The 21,233-nt window shown below is 45.4% G+C and overlaps 1 protein-coding gene across 2 annotated transcripts in view; it reads left to right on the forward strand.

Moving 5' to 3' along the window:
- Positions 1-21,233, forward strand: part of VWC2L (von Willebrand factor C domain containing 2 like) — a 151,756-nt gene that overhangs the window by 27,554 nt on the left and 102,969 nt on the right. For both annotated transcript variants that reach the window (XM_034786390.1, XM_034786389.1), the window contains exon 3: positions 5,019-5,148. In XM_034786390.1, coding sequence (XP_034642281.1) covers positions 5,019-5,148 — 130 coding nt within the window. The remainder of the gene's footprint in view (positions 1-5,018; positions 5,149-21,233) is intronic.

Consider the following 21,233-nt stretch of genomic DNA (forward strand, 5'->3'; position numbering starts at 1 on the left):
CCACATCCAAATCTAGAGAGTTGAACTGGGATATTGGAATTTGAATCCCAATAGTTTTCCACATTCCCCCGCAAACGAAATAAATATAATCATCATCATCATCATCATCATGTTGGGGAAGGATCATTATTTTTTCTTGTTGAATCATTATTTCTTCTTTCTCTTTGTTGTCTTCTTGGTATGGTTTATAACATCTGTCAGATTTATCCTTATGTCCTCCCTTGCCTATAAAATGTATTCTCTATCCCCATTTTTAATTTTCTTTTCTAAAAAGTGAACTTTACTGGCTGTAGATGTCCCCCACTTGCTGAGACAAGAGACTGACATCTTCTAGCCTGTGCTGGAGGGATCTAGAAAGAAGGTGACAGTTGAACTATGATTTTTCTGTGTATGGCCTTGTGGCAGGGCAACGACTCACCGGCGTGGCGCCTCCTGCTGGTCGTCCAGGGAATTAGCTCCTTCCAGCCCAGAGCGCCCTCTGCAGGCTGGTGTCTCGCCTGCCCGTGTCCCTCCCAGACCCCAGTGCCCTTTGCCCAGGGATTCTGCCCATTGCAGCACCCCCTCGTTCTGGGTCTCCCCTCCCAGGGGAACCCCCACCTTACCTATCCCCACCTTACCTCAGTGTCTACTGCCAGTCTCCATTTAGCCCCCGCTCCCTGGGGCAGACGCAGTCTGTAAACCACTCATCATCGGCAAGGGGGGTTGGACCAGCTGCCTCTGCCTATTCCAGGCTGCCCCTCTGCAGCCCTAGTATCCTTTTGTGGGCCCTTACCTCAGCCTGCAGCCTGGGGCTTTGCTACGCTGGAGCTCCCCAGCTCCCTCTGCCTTTCCCCAGGGCTGCTTTCCTCTAGATACCCTTCTCAGCTTCCCTCTTATAAGACATTGTTCTTGTTCAGAAGGATAGTGTCAAAAATCTTGCCCAAAATCTTGTACCATCCATAACCCTTTACTAGTCTGAATTCATTGATCTCCTCAGAGTTTTTTGTAAAATATCAGCTCTAAAAGATTCTAGTTAGGCGACTTGCACAGTCTAAAAGCAAGTAACATGACTGAACGCTCTTTTTGTATGTCAGGCATTAGCAAACATCCCCATCACTGGTTTTCAATAAGGACAGGAGAATATCAATTTACAAACTGTTTACCAAGGTGCCAAAGTGACATACCTTTAAATCCCAACCCTGGTGCTGCTGAAAATTGGCCAAGTTACGCACTGCACACTATAGAGAGCGCTCACCATGTATGATATTTGCATAGGAATAAAAAGCAAACAAAGCAGCAGCATCTGGAAGAGAACTTCAGAAGGGTCAATAGAAGAGCAGCTGATGCCTGGAGGAAAATAAGGACAGATGGGCTGGATAGAGAAGTCAGAAAAAGACCTGGAGGTGCCTCATGTGAATCCCAATTCCTGCACTAATTCCCAGCTTCAGTTTCAGTGCCTTTCCTCCCAACACTTGACTCATCTCCCTGTATAGAAGAGCAGTTCATTCATGAGATAAATAACGACTACTCAGTCAGCTAGTTTCCTGTAGTCATCCCAGAAGAAGTGTGTCTCCAGGAGGAATTTAAGGGCTGGTCTACACTGGGGGGGAGGGGAATCGATCTAAAATACGCAACTTCAGCTATGAGAATAGCGTAGCTGAAGTCGACGTATCTTAGATTGACTTACCTCCCGTCCTCATGGCCCGGGATCGATGACTGCGGCTCCCCTGTCGACTCCGCTTCTGCCTCTTGCTCTGGTGGAGTTCCGGAGTCGACGGGGAGCGCGTTCGGGGATCGATTGCTACCCGCCGATCCGGCGGGTAGTGAAGACATACCCTTAGGCTCTAAGCCAAAGCCCATTGATGTCATTAAAAAGAATCCTATTGATTTCACTGTGCTTTGGATCAGATCCTACACAAGACGGGAGAGGCTTTGCAGATCAGCTCCGGAAGGGTGTTCCGTGTATAAGGGAAGATGTGGAAGAAAGCTCTGAGGCATTTGTAGAAGTGGGTCAGCAAGCTTGGCATCACTGGTGGAGGGAGGGGATGTGTGAGTGTTGCAATAAGAGACTAATGAGTATAAAGGGGCAAGGTTAAGGATGGGTGTGAAGGCAAGAACAAGTAGGTTGAACTTGATATGGTAGGGAATAGGAAGCTGGTAGAGAGATTCAAAGAGGAGGTGACATACATCAAATATCCTCTTTTCTTCTGCAGAACGTTCATTCTCTGAAAAGTTGAAGAGTTCTTTCCATCTTATAACTGTGTAAAGTTCTCCCATCCCAACAGCTGCTTCCAGTGTCAAATAACATCACATTTGATTACAGTGTCATTTTCAGGTAACACTAACAACACAGAAGCAAAAGATATACATGTCATGTCTCATTTACTCAGTGTAGAGTCATTTAGCGGCATCTTCTACATCTGCTGATGTGCTTCAATCTCAGGCATATGCAGTAGAATAGCTTGCAATGCTAGCAGCTCAGCATCACAGAAACCAATGTAACTTTGTGGCAGGGAGAAATTCTCAAGGATGTGTTAATGAAGGTCTCAATATAGCATAAGATCTAGCTGGACTATTCCATATAACTATTGGTTAAATTGGGGAAAAACAAGACAGTAATTTTCTTATTGATCCCCGAGCAAGTAGTTCGGGTTTCTTCTGTGTTGTTTTTATTGTTATTAAATAGACTTGAATAAGAAAAGCCGGTAAAAGGAATTTAGCTTCCTGGTACTGCAGATAGAAATCAAAGCAGAATGGAATGAGGGAAGATAATTAGACAGAGGATTTCCACCTCCACAGACTGTTTCCCTAACTCAGGATGTGCTGATTTGATCTAATTTGCCAGAGCCACTAGTAATGAGAGTTGATGGGGATTACAGGCTGCAGACGTTCAGACAAAGCGAGGGATGCTTTAATTAGTCCATTTTAGGGTGGAAATGAATTCCCTGGGCATAAATAATTTGATTCAAGACATATGGAGCCCCTTGGAGGTGAACAGAAAAGCTTTTTACCTGCCAAGACCAGAACTCAGGGTGTTCTGTATGTCTTGTACGAGTGAGCGAGAGACATCACCACGATCTGAAACATTTCATCCGCATTCTGCTCTCATTTAATTTGGAGGAATTCCATTGAATTCAATGGCATTATTGCAGCTTTCTCCTTATGTGATGGAAGGAAGAGTATGCACCAGTACCCTCCACCCATTAGTTTAGCTGCTAGTGAGGGGATCAGCTGTTTCAGAAGAGGCCTGAATTCAGTGTCTGACAGGTAACTGAATAAAATGATTTCCTAGTGATTTGGTTTTCACATGCGCTGATCAGTCACTTTTATTTCTCTTCCCCACCGTTCGTCCCACTCCCTCTCTCCAGTCTATCTAAGGGCATAGCTGGATGGAGCACTAGTGCGTGGCATGCTGGGGTGTAACAACAGCATGCCAAGTGTGCGGCACACGAACTGGTTGCGTGGCCCCTGCTCCCGCACACTGGAAGTTTCAAACTAGCGTAGATCAAAGTGCACTATGGATTTCTGAGTGGGCAGCAGCATGCTCCACACGGACACTTGGTGCGCAGCACGCTAGATTGCTGGAGATTTCACACACCAGCCTGCCACACACTAATTCTCCAATTGCCCTCCTTTTCTGTATGTGTGTGTGTGTCTATCTCACATGAGTGCACACACTTATTGTTTTAGAGACCCAAAACAGTGACTTTTCTATTTTTTATTTTTTTTAATGTTTCAGCTCCCTATTAAAAGGGAAGATAAGTGAGATGAAGACAACTCTCTCTTCCATGTTCAAGGCACACCCTTTAGACTGACAGTCTTAAAATGTAACCAGTTCAGTTGGTTCCTACATAACTCATTGACTTCAGTGGGATTATTCAGAGCTTCTTCTTGGGCATATGCTGAAATACCTTCTTGAGGGTGGGGCTAGAAAATTAATTATTTATTATTATTTATTATTTATATTGTGGTGGTGCTTTGGGGGACCCAATCAGGGCCCTCTTGCGCTAGGCACTGGGAAAACACAGAACAAAAATACAATCCCTGACCCACAAGAAAAGCAACAGAAATTCTTGTTGATTTTAAAAAACGTATCCGCTCTAACCTGCGGCTGCAACACTGTGAAGTGTCCAGCTTCTGAACCAGCTGATCCGGCAGCAACACACGCAGGGCATTGGGCTGGCTTGCAACCGTGAGTTTGCATATGACATGAATGTGCATTTGAACATCATGCAGTCCCTCTGCCCCCTTCCCGAGAGCAGCCACGAGGCTGAGATTTACTAGAACCCTGCTAATAACTCTTAACACCAGACATGCTCACAAGAAGACAACAGATGAGCAAAGGAACATGATCTGTGACATGCACTCATGTGCCTTCAAACCAAAGCCAGACTGGTGACAGAGAATTCTTTCCTGGATGTCTGGCTGGTGAGTCTTGCTCACATGATCAGGGTTTAGCTGATCGCCGTATTTGGAGTCAGGAAGGAATTTTCCTCCAGGGCAGATTGGCAGAAGCCGTGGAGGGGTTTCGCCTTCCTCTGCAGCGTAGGGCATGGGTCACTTGCTAGAAGATTCTCTGCACCTTGAAGTCTTTAAACCATGATTTGAGGACTTCAATGGCTCAGACACAGGTTTGATACAGGAGTGGATGGGGGGTGAGATTCTGTGGTCTGCGTTGTGCAGGAGGTCAGACTAGATGATCATAATGGTCCCTTCTGACCTTAAAGTCTATGATTCTATGACTTGTTTTAGTACTACTGGCCTGGTCTGGGTCCTTTTATAATACAGAGGTAAGTGTGACAATGGACAAAGTACAAGCATGGTCCTTAAAACAGATATATATCTGAGCATTCTCCTTAGCATTTTTACAAATATTTCAGACTTTACAATTTTGTCCTACAGGCTAATTTGTGTTGCACATGATGAATGAATGCAGTGAAGTCGTATTAAACTCAGATGTTTTGTCTTATGGCAACATATAAATGTTACAAACGTTTGAGCTGCAAGAGGAAATGGGCTAATTTTAGATTTGTTCCTAGCCCTCTCCATGTGAATGGTGTCGCTGTGAGCCCAGCAATGAAGTTCACTGTGTTGTAGCAGACTGCGCAGTTCCTGAATGTGTCAACCCAGTCTATGAACCAGAACAGTGTTGTCCTGTCTGCAAAAATGGTAAGAATGCACTGTATTAGCTTTAAAGAAGAGATAACAGCAAAATACTATAAAGATTTTTTTATTACCTACACGCAGCCCAGAAACTACCGTGCCTGGCAAAGGTTGATGTTTGTTCCTTCTCATTGTGTGTGTGCTTTAGTTAGCAACTTCCATCAATGCAACTCAAGGACTCACATGAGTCATCTCATTGAAGTCAATGGGACTGTTCACCCGAGCAAGGGTTTGTAGGATGGGCCCTAAAATAAGTGAGGATCAGTCAAGGTGAGAATTCCAGCTCTCCAAGGGCTAATTCCTACGTACCTTGCTCCCACACTTAGTCTCACTTGAAGTCAGTTGCACTATTTGCATGAGTAAAGGGAGCAGCAGTTGGCTCTAGATTGAGATGACAGGGGTCAATGTTTGTCTAAGGTCAATAGGCTGCTCTTGTTCTCATTGAAGTCAGTAGCAGAACTCCCATTGGTTTTGGTGAAAGCAGGGTTGGGCCCTGGGTGATGTAAGTTATTATTTGCCACTGGTCAGTGTTTGTAGTGCAAGCATTTATTTTCCATTGACAGATGCCCAGTGCACCACTTGTGCCATAATATCACCACTGCAATAACAATAGCACACAAAGCGGGGAGCCTTGTGAGTTCTGCCTATGGGCATTTTTAGGGTGGCATTACACCATAGAGTCAGAATCAGCCAATCAGATCCTCATTTTTGTAAAGCCCACTTTGTAGCTGTATGCGTTCACTGGAGAACAGAAGGGAACGGAGCCTTAACCTTCGGCTAAGTGTAATTCCGGTCTTTTCTATAGTATTATTTGTTTCCATTTGTTTCTGCTAGTACTTATCTAAGTAGCATTTACAGTGGCACTCAGTCTATCCTGGCCATATCTCACCCCTTGAGACATTCTCTTTAGTCAAACATTGCGAGAAATTCAGAGGTGAGCCTAAGCAGGTGTAACTTACACTGTCTTCCAGCTCACTTCACCTTTGAATTACACCAGCTTATACTCAGTAAGATCTATAGGCCCAGTAATACTCTCAGACTCCCTGCTGCTCGTGTCCGTATCTTCTTATCAATGTGTAACTTTCACTCCCTACACATCTCTCGAGTTGTCTGAAATGTTTTCATTGTGGCTTTTGGTCAAATTGATGCGCTTCTTTCTCGTCTTTTGACACCTCCTCCTCCAAACCCCGCCTCCAAAACTAAAAAATATATATATTTTTTTTTTCGGTAAAAGGTTTTGGTAGATTTTTTTCACCAAAACCTGAAAATTGTTACCAAAAATGGAATTTGGAAACGCAAAACTTTTACCAACCCTTCCTCCCCCCCCCTTTTTTTTTTTTTACCAAAATTGTTGTTGAAAAACAAAAAAAATTACCGGTAGTTTCCGTTTTTCGTTAAAAAAAACCCCAGATTTTTTATGTGAAATTTTGACAAAGATAACATTTGTTTATATTTCCTAGAAAAATAATTACTATTTTTTTAATCAGTTTGAGACAGCATCTCTGAATGTGACCCACTAAGTCTGTGTTTTGTGCTCATAGCTCATGTACCAAGGAGTCTAAGAGAAGGCTGTAGCAGAAAACAAAGCTACGTGGAAAACCTTCTGAGGTCTCAATGTGTGTGTGAGTGTAATTTAGGTTCCCTTAGGTCCAGTGAGAATCACTTACACACGCGATCACAATGTAGTTTGCATCATCGTATACCTCTATATTTGGCCTGTTGAGTCCCTGAAGTGTTTACTGTCCAAGGATAAATCCTTGTACTCCAATAAGCTCTGACTAGACATGTACCTATTGGTTTCAGCACTCAGGTTCCTTTCTGTGGTTTACTCCAGATGGGTGTTCGCTTCCAGGTTTAAGCTTCCCAGAAATGAAAGTTCAAGTGATCTTCAAACAAACCCAGTGAAAGCGATCAGCATCAGAATGAGACCAGTCAGTTTCCCCACCCGATCCCTCCCCAGAGCTACTCTGTCCCCCCCACAGGCCCAAGTTCGTCTCTGCACCTTGTCTACTGTGGAAGCCCAGTGACCTTCTACTTCCTGCTCATCTGTTCCCCTCAGAATGCAGGCTGCAGGCTGATCATCCCTCCCCTGCAGAGGGATCTTCAAGAAACAAGTTAGAGGAGTCAGCCTGCAGGCTGTACCCTGAAGAGCCCTCTCTGCTACTGGTCTGCTGGTGACTTTGGGCAAATCACTTCATCTCCCTATGCTTCAGCTTCCCCCTGTGTGGAATGGGGATAATGATCCTGACCTCCTTTGCAAAGCACTTTGAGATCTACTGGTGAAAAGTGCTTTGTTAGAGCTAAGTACAATTATTATACTCACCCCAAGCCATTTAAGATCAAGAGGCCAGGTCTATTAAGGATGATGGGTTTCTGAGGCAAGGGAGGATGGTGGGGAAGAAATATGGGAGATTAAGGCTCACTAGTTATCTGTCTGTCCATGTCACCTCTTTGTTATTATAGGAAACCTGATGAGCAGACTCAGTCATTCCTCTTTGGCATTATTGTTTCTATTGGCCACCTCGATAGATGACCTCTCATCTTGGGGAACTGTATCCTGGGAACCAGGGACTCTGAAAAGGTTTGGCGGTTGGGACGGATAATCAGCTGAACATGAGCTCCCCATGCAATGCTGTGCCGAAAGGGCTAATGTAATCCTTGGGTGCATAAACAGGGGACTCTCAAGTGTGAGCAGAGAACTTATTTTACTTCTGATTTGGCACTGGAGTGATGGCTGCTGGAATCCTGTGTCCAGTTCTGGTGCCCACCATTCAAGAAGGATGTTGATAAATTGGGGAGGGTTCGGAGAAAAGCCATGAGATTGATTAAAGGATTAGAAAACCTGCCATACAGTGCCTGACTCAAGGAGCTCAATCTATTTAGCTTAACAGAAACATTCAGGGGTGACCTGATTCCAGTCCATAAGTAAATCTAGCAGAGAAAGGTGTAACATATAATTAACCATGGGAACAGTTTACCAAGGATCAAGGTGGATTTTTCCATCGCTGACCATTTTAGAATCAAGACTGTATGTTTTTCTAAGAGATCTGCTCTAGGAATAATTTTGGGGAACTTCTATGGTCTGTGATCTAGAGGAGATCAGGTTAGATGATCACCATGATCCCTTCTGACCTTGGAATCTATGAAATCCTTGGTACCTTGATCGCAAAAGCGTGGAAAGATATCAAATATGTTACCTCACCCTCCGAATCCCTCTGACATATGCTAAAATGAGGTTTTGCATCACTTTCAGGAAGAAGCCAGCTAGCCATGTTCAACCCAAGCTTTTATTTCTGAAAACTCCACTGCACAGTCAATTAAAGATAAGTTTCACAAATGCGCTCATGGATAATTCTGTTTGACAGTCTCACTTAACAGAGTGATACAATTTTTCCCCCCACTCTACAGCTTTTGTTTTCCATTTAAAAAAAATATTTCAGTGGAAAGATATGTTGTGATCAAAAGATTTCAGCTCAGTCTTATTGCTTGTCTGGTTATTAAAGGCAAATGAAGGAGATTTGTGGATATGATTATATCTGCAGAGCAGTGTGTAATGCAGATTCTCATTTGAAAAGTTATTCCTTACGAATTTAGCTGGAAAAGCCATTATTGTTGGTTAAGATAGAGCCCCATGTCCTTCCTTTTGTAAGCAGTGTAGCTTGCTTGTATGGGTAACTGTTGCTGTCATTAACTGGAGAATAATTTCCTTTTGATACATTGAGAATGATTTTCATGCCTGTCTTAATTATGTGTTGCCAAGGACAGAAGCACTGTGCAGAAGTAAGGTTAATGCAGAAATGTGTTGACTCTACCATAGCTGACCTGAAGATTCATAAGCAGCCAATATCAATTCCTTTCCCCTGTATCCTGAACAAGCGGGTCTGGAGATTTACTCCTAATTGTCAAAAGAAATAGAACCGTTCTCCTGTGCTTTGAAAAATTCAGTGAAGTGACTGCAAAGCTTGTTGTATCAGGCAGCTTAATCAAGTTGCACATACAGTAGGTAGAGTTCACTGCAAGGCTAAAATTTGGGAGGAAACATTTCTTTGTTCACGTCCCATCGTCCAAATTGTCAGAGTAAATTTTGAGGGTTATGGCTCCAGGTACTGTACAGGGTTTTTGACTTAAGATGAAAGGTTACTGGATTTCAAGTTCTCCAGGAGTGGCAGAATACAAAATTATTGCCCCAAGTTGTTCTTTATGGTCATTTTGACTTTTCCAGATAAAAGTCTGTCAACTATTGTTAGCTTTCATCTCTACGTGATCTTAAACTTGCCTGTTATTATTTAAATCAAGCTCACGACCGCCATGGTCTGTGATGTCCCTCCAGCCCCATGGGCTTTACTTTATCTCAACAAGAAAACTATCCACTCATTTCACACTGAAGCAAGAGCAGCAGCCTATGTAAGTAAATTCCCACTAAGATGTCCCCTGAGCTTTTTCGCCTAGGTCTTTTGAACATGCGAGTGCATTGTTATTGCTCATCTTGTATTTTGTCACGTGCTCTTGGACCCTTCTGTCTCCAACGTCCAGCATGAGACTCTACCCACCTTTTTCACCACTTCGTGTTGCTAATTAAGGGTCAGAGTTTCAGCTAGAGTCATTCAGCTGAAATCGGTGGAGGCACACCCTTGAATACTACTGAGCATCCAACCGATTGTCTCCCAATCAGCCAGGTCATACTGTCAGATTGGTCTGACCCCTTGTTTGCTTCTTATCACCTAATACAACATCCATTTTTACCAACCAAAGGCCTTTCTTGAAGTTGGCGAGTGAGGCTTGGATTTGTGAGTGAGGGACCCAGTCTCAGAGCTAGAGCTCATGATCAGTGGTTGGACAGACTTTAAAGCTCTTTCTTAAGGATAATTGGGAGGTTGCTCTTTATGATGCCTTGAATCCTCTTGAATACTCTCTGGTACAGCCTGTTTTTTTTTAAGTTTATGATCTTCCAGTTCTTTTAATCTGATTTAAGCTGCTGTCCAAGTTAAATGGGTTCTTCTCGCTTTTGTCTCTGGCCCTTAACAGTTATCGCCTTTGGATCATGGGAAAAAAATGCACAAGATGAGAGAAACTTCCCCATGCACAGGATTGTTTGCCTAGGACCAAGTTCTGCATTAGGACTTGAGGATTTGGCTCTTACATTTTAATGTTAAACAAGGAGAACAGCTCGGCTATAGACCATAGTCCTCTGGGAAGACAAGATAGATTGTTTTTTTCCTATGCTGTTTTGAGTTAGTTACAGTCTGGTGTTTACCCACTGCTCTAAATTGGCTCTGTTTGATACAGTTCCATGTCAGGTTTGCATCCCACTTCCCATTCACTGCTCTGCTGAAGAAAAATCCAGATGCATTTTAAAATTAAAAGAAACTAGACTGGTTTGGGAAGTGCAGTTGTGAGTGAAAACAAGAAAAGGGCAAAATAAGATGATGCGGTAAATTCCCAGAGGTCTCTATTCTCATGAATTATAGGCACTATTTTAAAATTCTTTCCCAAAATAATGTTGACATTAGCAAAATTCATCATTGGGGCTTTTGTGGCATGCCTATGTCACAGAAATTAATTTAAAAATCCAATAAATGCAGCCCTAGACTAGTTAAAATTTTTCTCCACTAAAGTGTGAAATTCTTTTCAGAGCAAAAGCTTTCTCACCCACTTACATGCACATTAATGCAGTTGCTAAAATATTAGACTGTGCCCTGGCACTTTCATTTTCAGGAGGGATGAGCAAGATAAGCCTTATACGTTTCTGATTTGACTCTGGCTTTCACTTGAATTTAATTTTTGTTGCCACTAACCCTCAAGAAGGTAATTAGTTACACACAACAAAACAGATGAAACCTAACACATAGACAATGAAATACTTTCTGGCAACTGTACTTATTCACTAGCTGCATAGACTACTGGCGAGGTTCATGATGAAATACTGGATAGGAGAAAGATGCTTCATAGATAATCTGTCACTGCGTCTGTAATTAAAGTTTTAAATTATCACGGTTGATACAGATTTTAAAATACAAAGTCTGATCCTTTCCTCTGTACTCGGGGAAGAGTCCCATTGATTTCAGCTGGAGTTTTACCTGGGTAAAGAGGCCAGGATCGTGCACAGTTATTATGTACATTTATTTTAATAGGCTATAAATATTAATAATTCCCTACAAATATCCTCATCTTTGAGGGCATGGGCAGAAATTAAGGTAAATAACAATTTATTTCCTTGCATAGAAATCCACATTTCACCTAAGCTTTCTTAATTTACTTAGAATATAAACTCACTACTGATTATTTTGGAGTTTGAGTTAATTTATCATAGAATCATAGACGATTAGGGTTGGAAGAACCCTCAGGAGGTCATCTAGTCCAACCCCCTGCTCAAAGCAGGACCAACACCAGCTAAATCATCCCAGCCAGGGTTTTGTGAGGGCGGGCCTTAAAAACCTCTAAGGATGGAGATTTCACCACCTCCCTAGGTAACTCATTCCAGTGCTTCACCATCTTCCTAGTGAAATAGTTTTTCCTAATATCCAACCTAAACCTCCCCCACTGCAACTTGAGACCATTGCTCCTTGTTCTGTCATCTGCCACCACTGAGAACAGCTGAGCTCCATCCTCTTTGGAACCCCCTTTAGGTGGTTGAAGGATGTTATCAAATTCCCCCTCACTCTTCTCTTCTGCAGACTAAATAAGCCCAGTTCCCTCAGCCTCTGCTCATAAGTCATGTGCCCCAGCCCCCTAATCATTTTCGTTGCCCTCCACTGGACTCTCTCTTCTGTAGTGTGGGGCCCAAAACTGGATGCAATACTCCAGATGTGGCCTCACCAGTGCCAAATAGAGGGGAATAATCACTTCCTTCGATCTGTTGGCAATGCTCTTACTAACACAGCCCAATATGTCGTTAGCCTTTTTGGCAACAAGGGCAAACTGCTGACTCAGATCCAGCTTCTTGTCCACTGTAATCCCAGGTCCTTTTCTGCAGAAGTGCTGCTTAGCCAGTCGGTCCCCAGCCTGTAGCAGTGCATGGGATTCTTTGTCCTAAGTGCAGGACTCTGCACATGTTCTTGTTGAACCTCATCAGATTTCTTTTGGCCAATCCTCCAATTTGTTTAGGTCACTCTGTATCCTATCCCTACCCTCCAGTGTATCTACCTCTCCCCCCAGCTTAGTGTCATCTGCGAACTTGCTGAGGGTGCAATCCATGGCATCATCCAGATCATTAATGAAGATGTTGAACTAAACCGGCCGCAGGACCAGGGTTCTCTCTAATCTTTTACATCCATGTGCGGAATGAATTTTGTTATGTGCACCAATATGGAGGTAATGTGTGACACATCACCTTCATATTGGTGCACATAACAAAATTCATGTGGTGGGGGTGGGGCCAAGGGGTTCGGAGTGTGGGAGGGGGCTCAGGACTGGTACAGAGGGTTGGGATGTGGGGGGATGAGGGCTCTGGGTGGGGGTGCAGGCTCTAGGGTGGGGCTGAGGATGAGGGGTTCAGGGTGCAAGAGGGGGCTCAGGGTTGGGGCAAAGGTTTGGGGTGCTGGGGGAGTGAGCTCTGGGGTGGGGCCTGGGATGAGGGGATTGGGTGTGGGTGGGGGCTCAGGGTTGGGGCAGAGGGTTGGGGTGTGTGTGGGGTGCGGGCTCTGGGGTGGGGCCGGGGATAAGGGGTTTGGGGTTGAGAAGGGGACTCAGGGCTGGGGCAGAGGGTTGGGGTGCGGGGGGGGGGGGGGCAGGCTAAGGGGTGGGGCCAGGGATGAGGAGTTTGAGGTGCAGGCTGCCCTGGGGTTGCGGTGGGGAAAGAGGACTCCACCCAGCTCTCTCTCGCTGCAGCAGCTCGGGGCCGGGGGAGAGGTGCCTCTCCCTGGCTGCAGCATCTCCAGCAGGGCTGGGTCGGGCTGAGGAAGAGGCTCCTCTCCCCCAGCCACGGCAAGTCTGGGGCAAGTCCATGCTGGGGTTGGCAGGGAGGGGCATCTCTCCCCGCCGCAGGCCTGAGACCCTGTGTGGCGCTTAATAGGCAGGTGCGCGGCTGCGCAGCTTAGAGGGACCGACCCCTGGGGCACTCTGCTTGATACCGGCTGCCAACTAGACATCAAGCAAATAATGTTCTGTGAGCCAATCAGTTTCTTTGTGACATAGTGTATTTTATACAGAACATCCCCAAGGACCTGATCCAAAGCCCATTTAAATTAATAGGAATCTTTCCTTTGACAGCAATAAGCTTTGGTCCCGGCCCTAAGTGAATTCTACATTCAGCTACATTAAAAGAACAGGGGAGGGATTTTTGCTCTTCCGGGACAGTCTTTTTCTAGTAAACATTTTGCAGCAGTTTATTTACATTAAACTTCTTTTCTGAAGGGAAGTTTTTCAAAGGCCTCAAGTACAGAGAAGAGCCCAACTCCTGATGATGCCTAGCTGCCCTTTGCACCTTTGAAAAGCTCCCCCTTCGGTTTTTATGAGTGGTCACACTTCTAAATGTGAGTAGATAACATCACAGGGTGCAGCCAGGGCCAGACTGCCATACCAATACCTCTCCCAACCAGGAGTGGGTAGGACAATGTTTGGAAGGGCCACCAAGCAAAAGACAGAAGTGGGGACCCCACTTACACTACTTCGAAGTGCTCACCTTCCATGAACATTGGGAACTCCTTGACAGATCCTCCTAGACTCAGGGCCAGTGTAACCACTAGGCGAACTAGGCGGCCGCCTAGGGCGCCAAGATTTGGGGGTTCCAAAAAGTGATGCCCCAAATTTTTTTTTTACACTGTTGCTCCTGACGGGGGGATGGACGGCTCGCAGCCCCGTTAGCACCTACCTCTGCGGGCGTCCTCTGCAACCGCGGGCCCCGCCGCCTCCCTCCGCCATGCCCTACATCACTGCCTGCCCACGCCCCCACTGCCAGCCCAGAGCCGCCTCCTCCCTGAGCCCCCGGGCTGCTGCATTGCTCCCTAGGCCGCTCCCTCTGGCTCTGACCGTCCCGGACCCCCTGCCGCAGCAGCGGCTGCTGCCCAAGGGCTACCGGCTACAGATCGGAACGGGTGACATCAGCCCGCCTGCAGCTGGCCCTATTGACAGCAATGCAGTGGCAGAAGGGGGGTGGGGATGGGGAAAAGGAAGAGGAGACCGTGGCCACCGGTCCACCTGCGGGGGTGGATCATGGCCCTGCCAGAGGCTACAGGGTTAAAGAGCTGCAAAAGTATAACTGTCCTCAGCATGTGCCACCTTCCAAGGCTTCATCCCCATCCGTCCCTGCAGCCCTGTGGGGCAGGTAAATAGAGCCCCATTTGGGGGGAAACTGAGGCAGAGAACAGAGCTGTGACTTGCCCAAGGTCACCCGGGGAGTCATCGTCGGAGTCCTGCTTTGAACACAGGAGATCGAGGCTCCTAGTTCTGCGCTGGCTCAGACCATTAGACCAGAGGCCTTCAAGCCCTGAGCTCTGCACCTGCCACACAAGGTATTAATCTGGGATTCAGGGGCAGCTCACTGCAAGTTTTCAGTGAAGAAACACGGCTGTCTCGAGCCCTTATGGCTACAAGGAAAATCTTCCAAAGGTGATGGGTGTCTAGCTGACCCAGTTCTGTCCGCCTGAGTCTGCAGCCAGCCTGGGACAACAGCTCTAGGAAATGTGGCAGTAACTGTTAAGTCTAATTACGACACCTTCAGAGCCAGATTTCATGTAACATGGGTGACCAGTTGCGTGGTGCACAACCACTGCAAGTGTGCGAGCAACTCAGGTTAAGTGCAGCTGAATCCTGGGCAGGCTGCAGCACCCAAGAGATTTTTGTTCTCCCACTGAATGACAGCAGATGCACCAGTAACTTTACTAGGTAGAAGTTTAGTGACCACATTAGGGCCATATCCTCCCCACTCCCAGCACTGGGCCAACTGCCTCTCATCATTCTCCTGGTTGCTTGTATTGTTATTGATGGGAGATCGACTGTGGATTGAGGGGTATATATGGACCTGCCTTTGCAGGCTCAGTCCTGGCCCAGCATTCAAAATAAATTGACCTGAGTTTCAGAAGTACTGAGAACCCTGGAGTTCCCACAGACATCGGGGGAACCGCAGGTGCTTAGCACTCTTGAGTAAGGGGTTTCAGCAGCAATTGGCGTGGGGCAGAGTAAAGCAACCAGGACAGTCATGACGGAGGCTGGAACTCTGTCCTCGCCTTACACCTGTGGGGAAGAGAGGCCTTCAGACACACCTCCTGCCTGCATTGCACTTTCCAGCCCAGGAGCAAGGAACCATTTCACGCCTTAGTGCTGGAGGGCGCTGAAGCCCAGAATGGGGAAGTAACTTGCCTGAAGTCATCCAGTGAGTTGATGCCAGGGTGGAGAATAGAAGCCAGATCCCGACTCCCAGGTCTGTGCTCTGATTCCCAAAACAGCCCTTTCCAGATCCATGGGGGGAGGAGGGGGAAAGGGAGGCAGGAGGGACTCTAGCCACGTGCAGGAGATCCAAGGCCATTTATTTTCATTAAATATGTAGACTAAATAATGAAATTAATACATTTTCAAGCTGAACGTGTATTAATTCTAATGAACAATGCCACATTATGCAGTATTCATTTTGAAAGTTTATAATAAGCGATGCTCCGGGGGGGAAGGAAGAGGAAGGAGGGGGGCAAGGTGGAAGTTTCGCCTAGGGCCACAAAATATCCTTGCACCGGCCCTGCCTAGACTTGTAAGTCCTCTCCCTTCCCCCCACACTAATAAGGGTGGGATCAGACCCCTGTTGCCAATGTATTTCATTCCCAGTCCTGGGATCTTTCCTGAGCACACAGGTTACTTCACTGGCTTAAGTCAGGGGCTATTTGGTAATGTGGACAAATACCCACTGTGGACAAGTTTGTGCTTTCCAAGGTTCTTTTGATTCCTAATCTCCATTACAATTTAGTCCTCCAGCAGTGAATAGTAGATTAACTAATTGATCACATTACTGAACTCCTACAGCAATTTGATCTCATTTACTTTCATAAACTAAGACTGATTGTTCTGAGGATAGGAGACCTCCAAAGAAAACCTAGATGTTACAGGAAGCAATGCTGGTGTTTCAATCAATAGATGGTAGTCTCCTCTCCAAAGCAGTTAAAAAAAATCAGTGTCCAGCTATGGTGTTAGGGGGCAATGTAGTTTGTTTGGCTTGCAAAGTCTTTAAGGAAGAAAGGCACTATATAAATGTAAATTGTTGATTGTACTTTAGGTGAAGCTAATGGATTAACCAGTGTAAGCAATATAAGGAGTTAAACAATATTGACAAAAAAGCTTTTCCATTTGATGTATATACAACAAAGCTACCTGTTAAACTTAGCTATGCCATGAGTTTAATATCCATTAATCCAATGCTTGGGTATTAAAAGTAACCAATACTATATTTCACAGGTAATGTAGTCTGTTACTTACCTGCAAAATTTGGATCGTTGACTCGTACCATTGTTTAATGAGAAATGTCACTGCTCCTGACATTGATGGAAAGTATGTAAGACCTACCAATTTTCTGCCAGTGCTACTCCAACAGTCCGTGGCCAGCTTTTGTTTCAAAACGTTATACTTGGCAGTTTTGCTTACATAAAGATGCCTTCCCAGTTCTGGATTCTCATGCCATTGTTTCAAACACTAATAGATGCAACCTAAACAAATGGTAACACATCAGGTATATGGGTGCTGGTATTGGAAGGCTGAAAGCAGAAGAAAATGTATAAAAACATCATAAAATGGATGCCAATTGATTCTTTCAGCTAAAGGTTATTTATATTTATGAGCAAGAGTGTAAACTGTGATAGTGTTAATTCAATTAAAGAACTACCTGATTGCCAATTGAGGAAGAAGAATTCTGTTTAAAAGACAGTAAGAAGGCCTAGAAAGAAGCCAATATATTTAAGCCACTTAGGCACTGATCCAGCAAAACACTGGAACACTTAATTTGAGTAGTGCATTGAAGTTGATTTTCAATGGGTTATGTGCTCCCAAGTCACATACCCAGATCTGCAAAGGTATTTAGGCTCCTAATTTCCACTGAATTCAATGGAAGTTTGGATTCTAAAAACCTTTGTGGCTCTGTTTTTTAAGTAATTTTGAAAACTTCACTCAACTGGATTATTCACACGCTTAAGTGCTTTGTTGGATTGATACCATCTTCCACTCTCCGTAGACACAACTGTTGGCAGCGTTAACCAACATTATTTAAAAGATTTTGAAAGGTAAATAGAGGTAAATAGAGAATAAAAGCATTAAAATACCATGAGACACTCGTGCACTGAGCAACTTTAAGGGGACAGCATAGAATTGGCCACCTTATAAAAATGAGATGAAGTGGAGATTGAAAGAGATTCTTTGCCAGATCAGTGGGAGAAGAAAAGCCTGTGTTTAGACAACAAAAAAGACCTAAAGCAAACAGAAGATAATGTGATGATCATACAGTTCAATGCCCACACAACACAGTGAACACTGGACTGTGTAACACAAGAGTGATAAACACACTACTAGAGATGCAGGCAGCTAGGGAAGAACCAGTCCAGAAAATGCTGCACTAGGGAAACCAACAAAAAGTCCATGCTGAGCTTGAATTACGAGTCTGTCTGCTTGTGGGTCCCCATCACTGAAATATCTGAGCTGTTCACTAAGTTACTTTATCCACATAAGACCCCGGTGAAGTAGGGAAGTGTTATAATCACTTAAACAACGTTGAACTGAATTGATTGATTGGCGATCCCTTGATTCAAGGATGATCTCTACCACGGATTTACATATGGGTCTTGAGATGACTCAGGAGTCCGATCCTGGAACTGCAAATCCGCCCGCAGTAGGTACAGACATTTTGTGGTAGGCCAGCGGCCTGCTGGGAGAAAGTTATTTCTTTTTCCTTCGTCCTCTCTCTATTTTCAGCTTCAAGGGCAAGGCTCTTCTCCTCAAAGTGGGCCATTGCCTGATGGAGAATGTGGGGCCATTGCCTGATGGAGGTTGTGGCGCCATTGGAGTCGGTTGGTGGCTTGCCCTTCCCAGCTTGTGATGTCCACATTAGTTTTCTTAGAATACGCTTTCAGTGTGTCTTTGTAGCATTTCCTCTGACCACCATGGGATCTCTGACCATGGGTGAGCTGAGAGTAGAGGACTTGTTTTGGGAGGCGAGAGTCTGGCATCCGCACACAATGTCCAGCCCAGTGGAGTTGGTGCATGAGGATCATTGCTTCGATGTTGGTGACATTGGCTTCAGCAAAGATGCTGGTGTTAGTGTGGGATCTTGCCACTTGACACGAAGGACCTTCTGGAGGCATCATTGGTGGTACCTTTCCAAACTCTTGAGGTGCTGTCGATAGGTCAACCAAGTTTTACATCCATAGAGGAGTGTAGGAACAACAATTGTCTTATAGACCTGAATCTTGGCGTCCTGCTGTAGGTCATGGTCCGTGAAAATACGTCAGAGCGAATTTCCCAAAGGAAACACTTGCGCATTGGATCCTGTGCTGGTTGATTTTTGCATTTTGAGAAAGTTGGCTACCGAAGTAGCAAAAGTGCTCAACTGTGTCCAAAGTCTGACCCTCAATGGTGATTTGTGGTGGGTCATGTGCAAGGCCTGAAGCGGGTTGATAGAGCACTTTAGTCTTCTCAATATTGAGTGAGAGTCCTAGGCTTCAGTAAGCTTTTGCAAGAAAATCCAGTACGGACTGAAGATCATTTTCAGTGTGCGCGAAGATGACACAATCATCAGCGTACTGAAGATCAGTAATGGACGCCCTGAAGACTTTAGACTTTGAGCGGAGATGTCAAAGATTAAAGAGCTGCCCATCCATTCTATATTGAATGTCAACTCCATTGGGGAGGTGATCTTTAACGAGGACCAAAATGACTGCTAAAGAGATGGAAGACAGGGTTGGGGCAACAATGCATCCTTGCTTAACCCCAGTTTTGATGACCAAAGGTTCCATCTCAAGGCCATTATAGAGAACTGTGGCAGTCATCTGATCATGGAGAAGCCTTAGGACCTTAATAAATTTTGGAGGGCAGCCAAATTTGGCCAGCACCTTCCACAGGGCTTCGTGATTGACAGGGTCAAAGGCCTTTGTTAAATCGATGAAAGCCAGATACAGGTCCTGATTTTGCTCCTGAGATTTTTCCTGGATTTGGCGTGCAACGAAGATCGTGTCAGTTGTCCCCCGGGATGGTCTAAAACCACACTGAGATTCCGGCAATATTTCCTCAGCAAGGGGAAATAATTGGTTTAAGAGGATACACGCAAGAATTTTCCCTGCTGTAGATAGCAAGGCAATGCCTCGACTCCAACTTATCTCCTTTCTTAAAGATTGTAACAATGTTAGCGTTTCTCAAGTCTTCTGGAATCTTCTCATTATACCAGATATGAAGAAAACTTGTAGACTTCAGCTGGTATGCCATCTGGCCCTGCTGCCTTGTTGTTCTTAGTTTGCATAATGGCTCATGTTACTTCTTCAAGGGTGGGGAGGTCAGCAAGAGATTCTCTTTCATGTCTTTAAAGTATAGATTCGATAGTGGCATTGGAGACAGTTGACTCATGGTTCAGGAGTAACTCAAAATGCTTCTTCCATCTGGCTTTGATGGCTTTGCTGTCCTTAAAATACGTTGACCCATCTTGGGCTCGGAGTGGTGTCCATTGGAGCATGGGCCATAAATTTCCCTTATTGCCTGAAAGAAACTCCTCATGTCACGTTTTTCAGAATAAAGCTCAATCTCCTGGGCCTTTTCTCACCACCACTTATTTTTGATGTCACAGATTTTCTTTTGGGCTTCAGCCTTAAATTGCTTGTATGACTCTTTCTTCTGCTGGTGTGATATGTCATTTTGCCACATGCGATGAGCTTTTCTTTTCTGGTCAAGCAGGCCCTGAATCTCAGCATCATTTTCATCAAACCAATCCCAGTGACGGCAGGTGACATAGCCAATGGACCCAGCACATGCCAAGAGATTTTTTAATCCCCTCCAGAAATTTTCATTATCATCAGCTGTGGGTATAGCGGCAAACTTCTCTTGGAGACACTGCTGAAGTTTCTCCTGAGTCACTATATCTTCCAAGGGACTTGACATTGAATTTCTTTCTTACTGATTTTGCCTGTGTCATAACTATAAAGGGAAGGGTAACAGCCCCCCTGTGTACAGTACTATAAAATCCTTCCTGGTCAGAGACTCCAAAATCCTTTTACCTGTAAAGGGTTAAGAAGCTCAGGTAACCTGGCTGACACCTGACCCAAAGGACCAATAAGGGGACAAGATACTTTCAAATCTTGGTGGGGGGAAGGCTTTTGTTTGTGCTCTTTGTTTTGGGGGTTGTTCGCTCTTGGGACTGAGAGGGACCAGAGATCAATCCAGGTTCTCCAAATCTTTCTGAACAAGTCTCTCATATTTCCAACTTGTAAGTAAACAGCCAGGCAAGGCGTGTTAGTTTTTATCTTTGTTTTCTCAACTTGTAAATGTACCTTTTTGCTAGAGTGTTTATCTCTGTTTGCTGTAACTTTGAACCTAAGGCTAGAGGGGATTCCTCTGGGCTCTTTAAGTTTGATTACCCTGTAAAGTTATTTTACCTCCTGATTTTACAGAGATGATTTTTACCTGTTTCTTTAACTTAATGCCTTCTTTTTAAGAACCTGATTGATTTTTTCCTTGTTTTTAGATCCAAGGGGCTTGGATCTTGATCCACCAGGAGTTGGTGGGAGAGAGGAGGGGGGATGGTTAATTTCTCCTTGTTTTAAGATCCAAGGGGTTTGGATCGGTATTCACCAGGGCAGGGCCGGCTCTAGCTTTTTTGCTGCCCCAAGCAGAAAAAAAAAGCGCCGCCCCCCGAGGCCCCCCCCCCCCCCCCGCCCGGCCCCCCCCCCCCCCCCCCGTCTCCTCCCCTCTCCCCCCACCTCCCCCCCCCCGGCTGGGACCCCCCCCCACTTCCCCACCTCATCACCCAACCCCCCCATCTGGGATCCCCCCCACTCCCCTGTCTCACCCCCATCTCACCCCCCTCTCCCCTCCTCCGCCTGTCCTTCTCCCCCTGCCCCACTCCCCCTCCTCCGCCTGCCCTTCTCCCCCTGCCCCACTCCCCCGGTTCTCGGGTTGCCCGCTCGGAAGCCCGTCGCGTC

The sequence above is a fragment of the Trachemys scripta genome, chromosome 11 (genome assembly GCF_013100865.1).
Source record: "Trachemys scripta elegans isolate TJP31775 chromosome 11, CAS_Tse_1.0, whole genome shotgun sequence".
Classification (NCBI taxonomy): Eukaryota; Metazoa; Chordata; order Testudines; family Emydidae; genus Trachemys; species Trachemys scripta.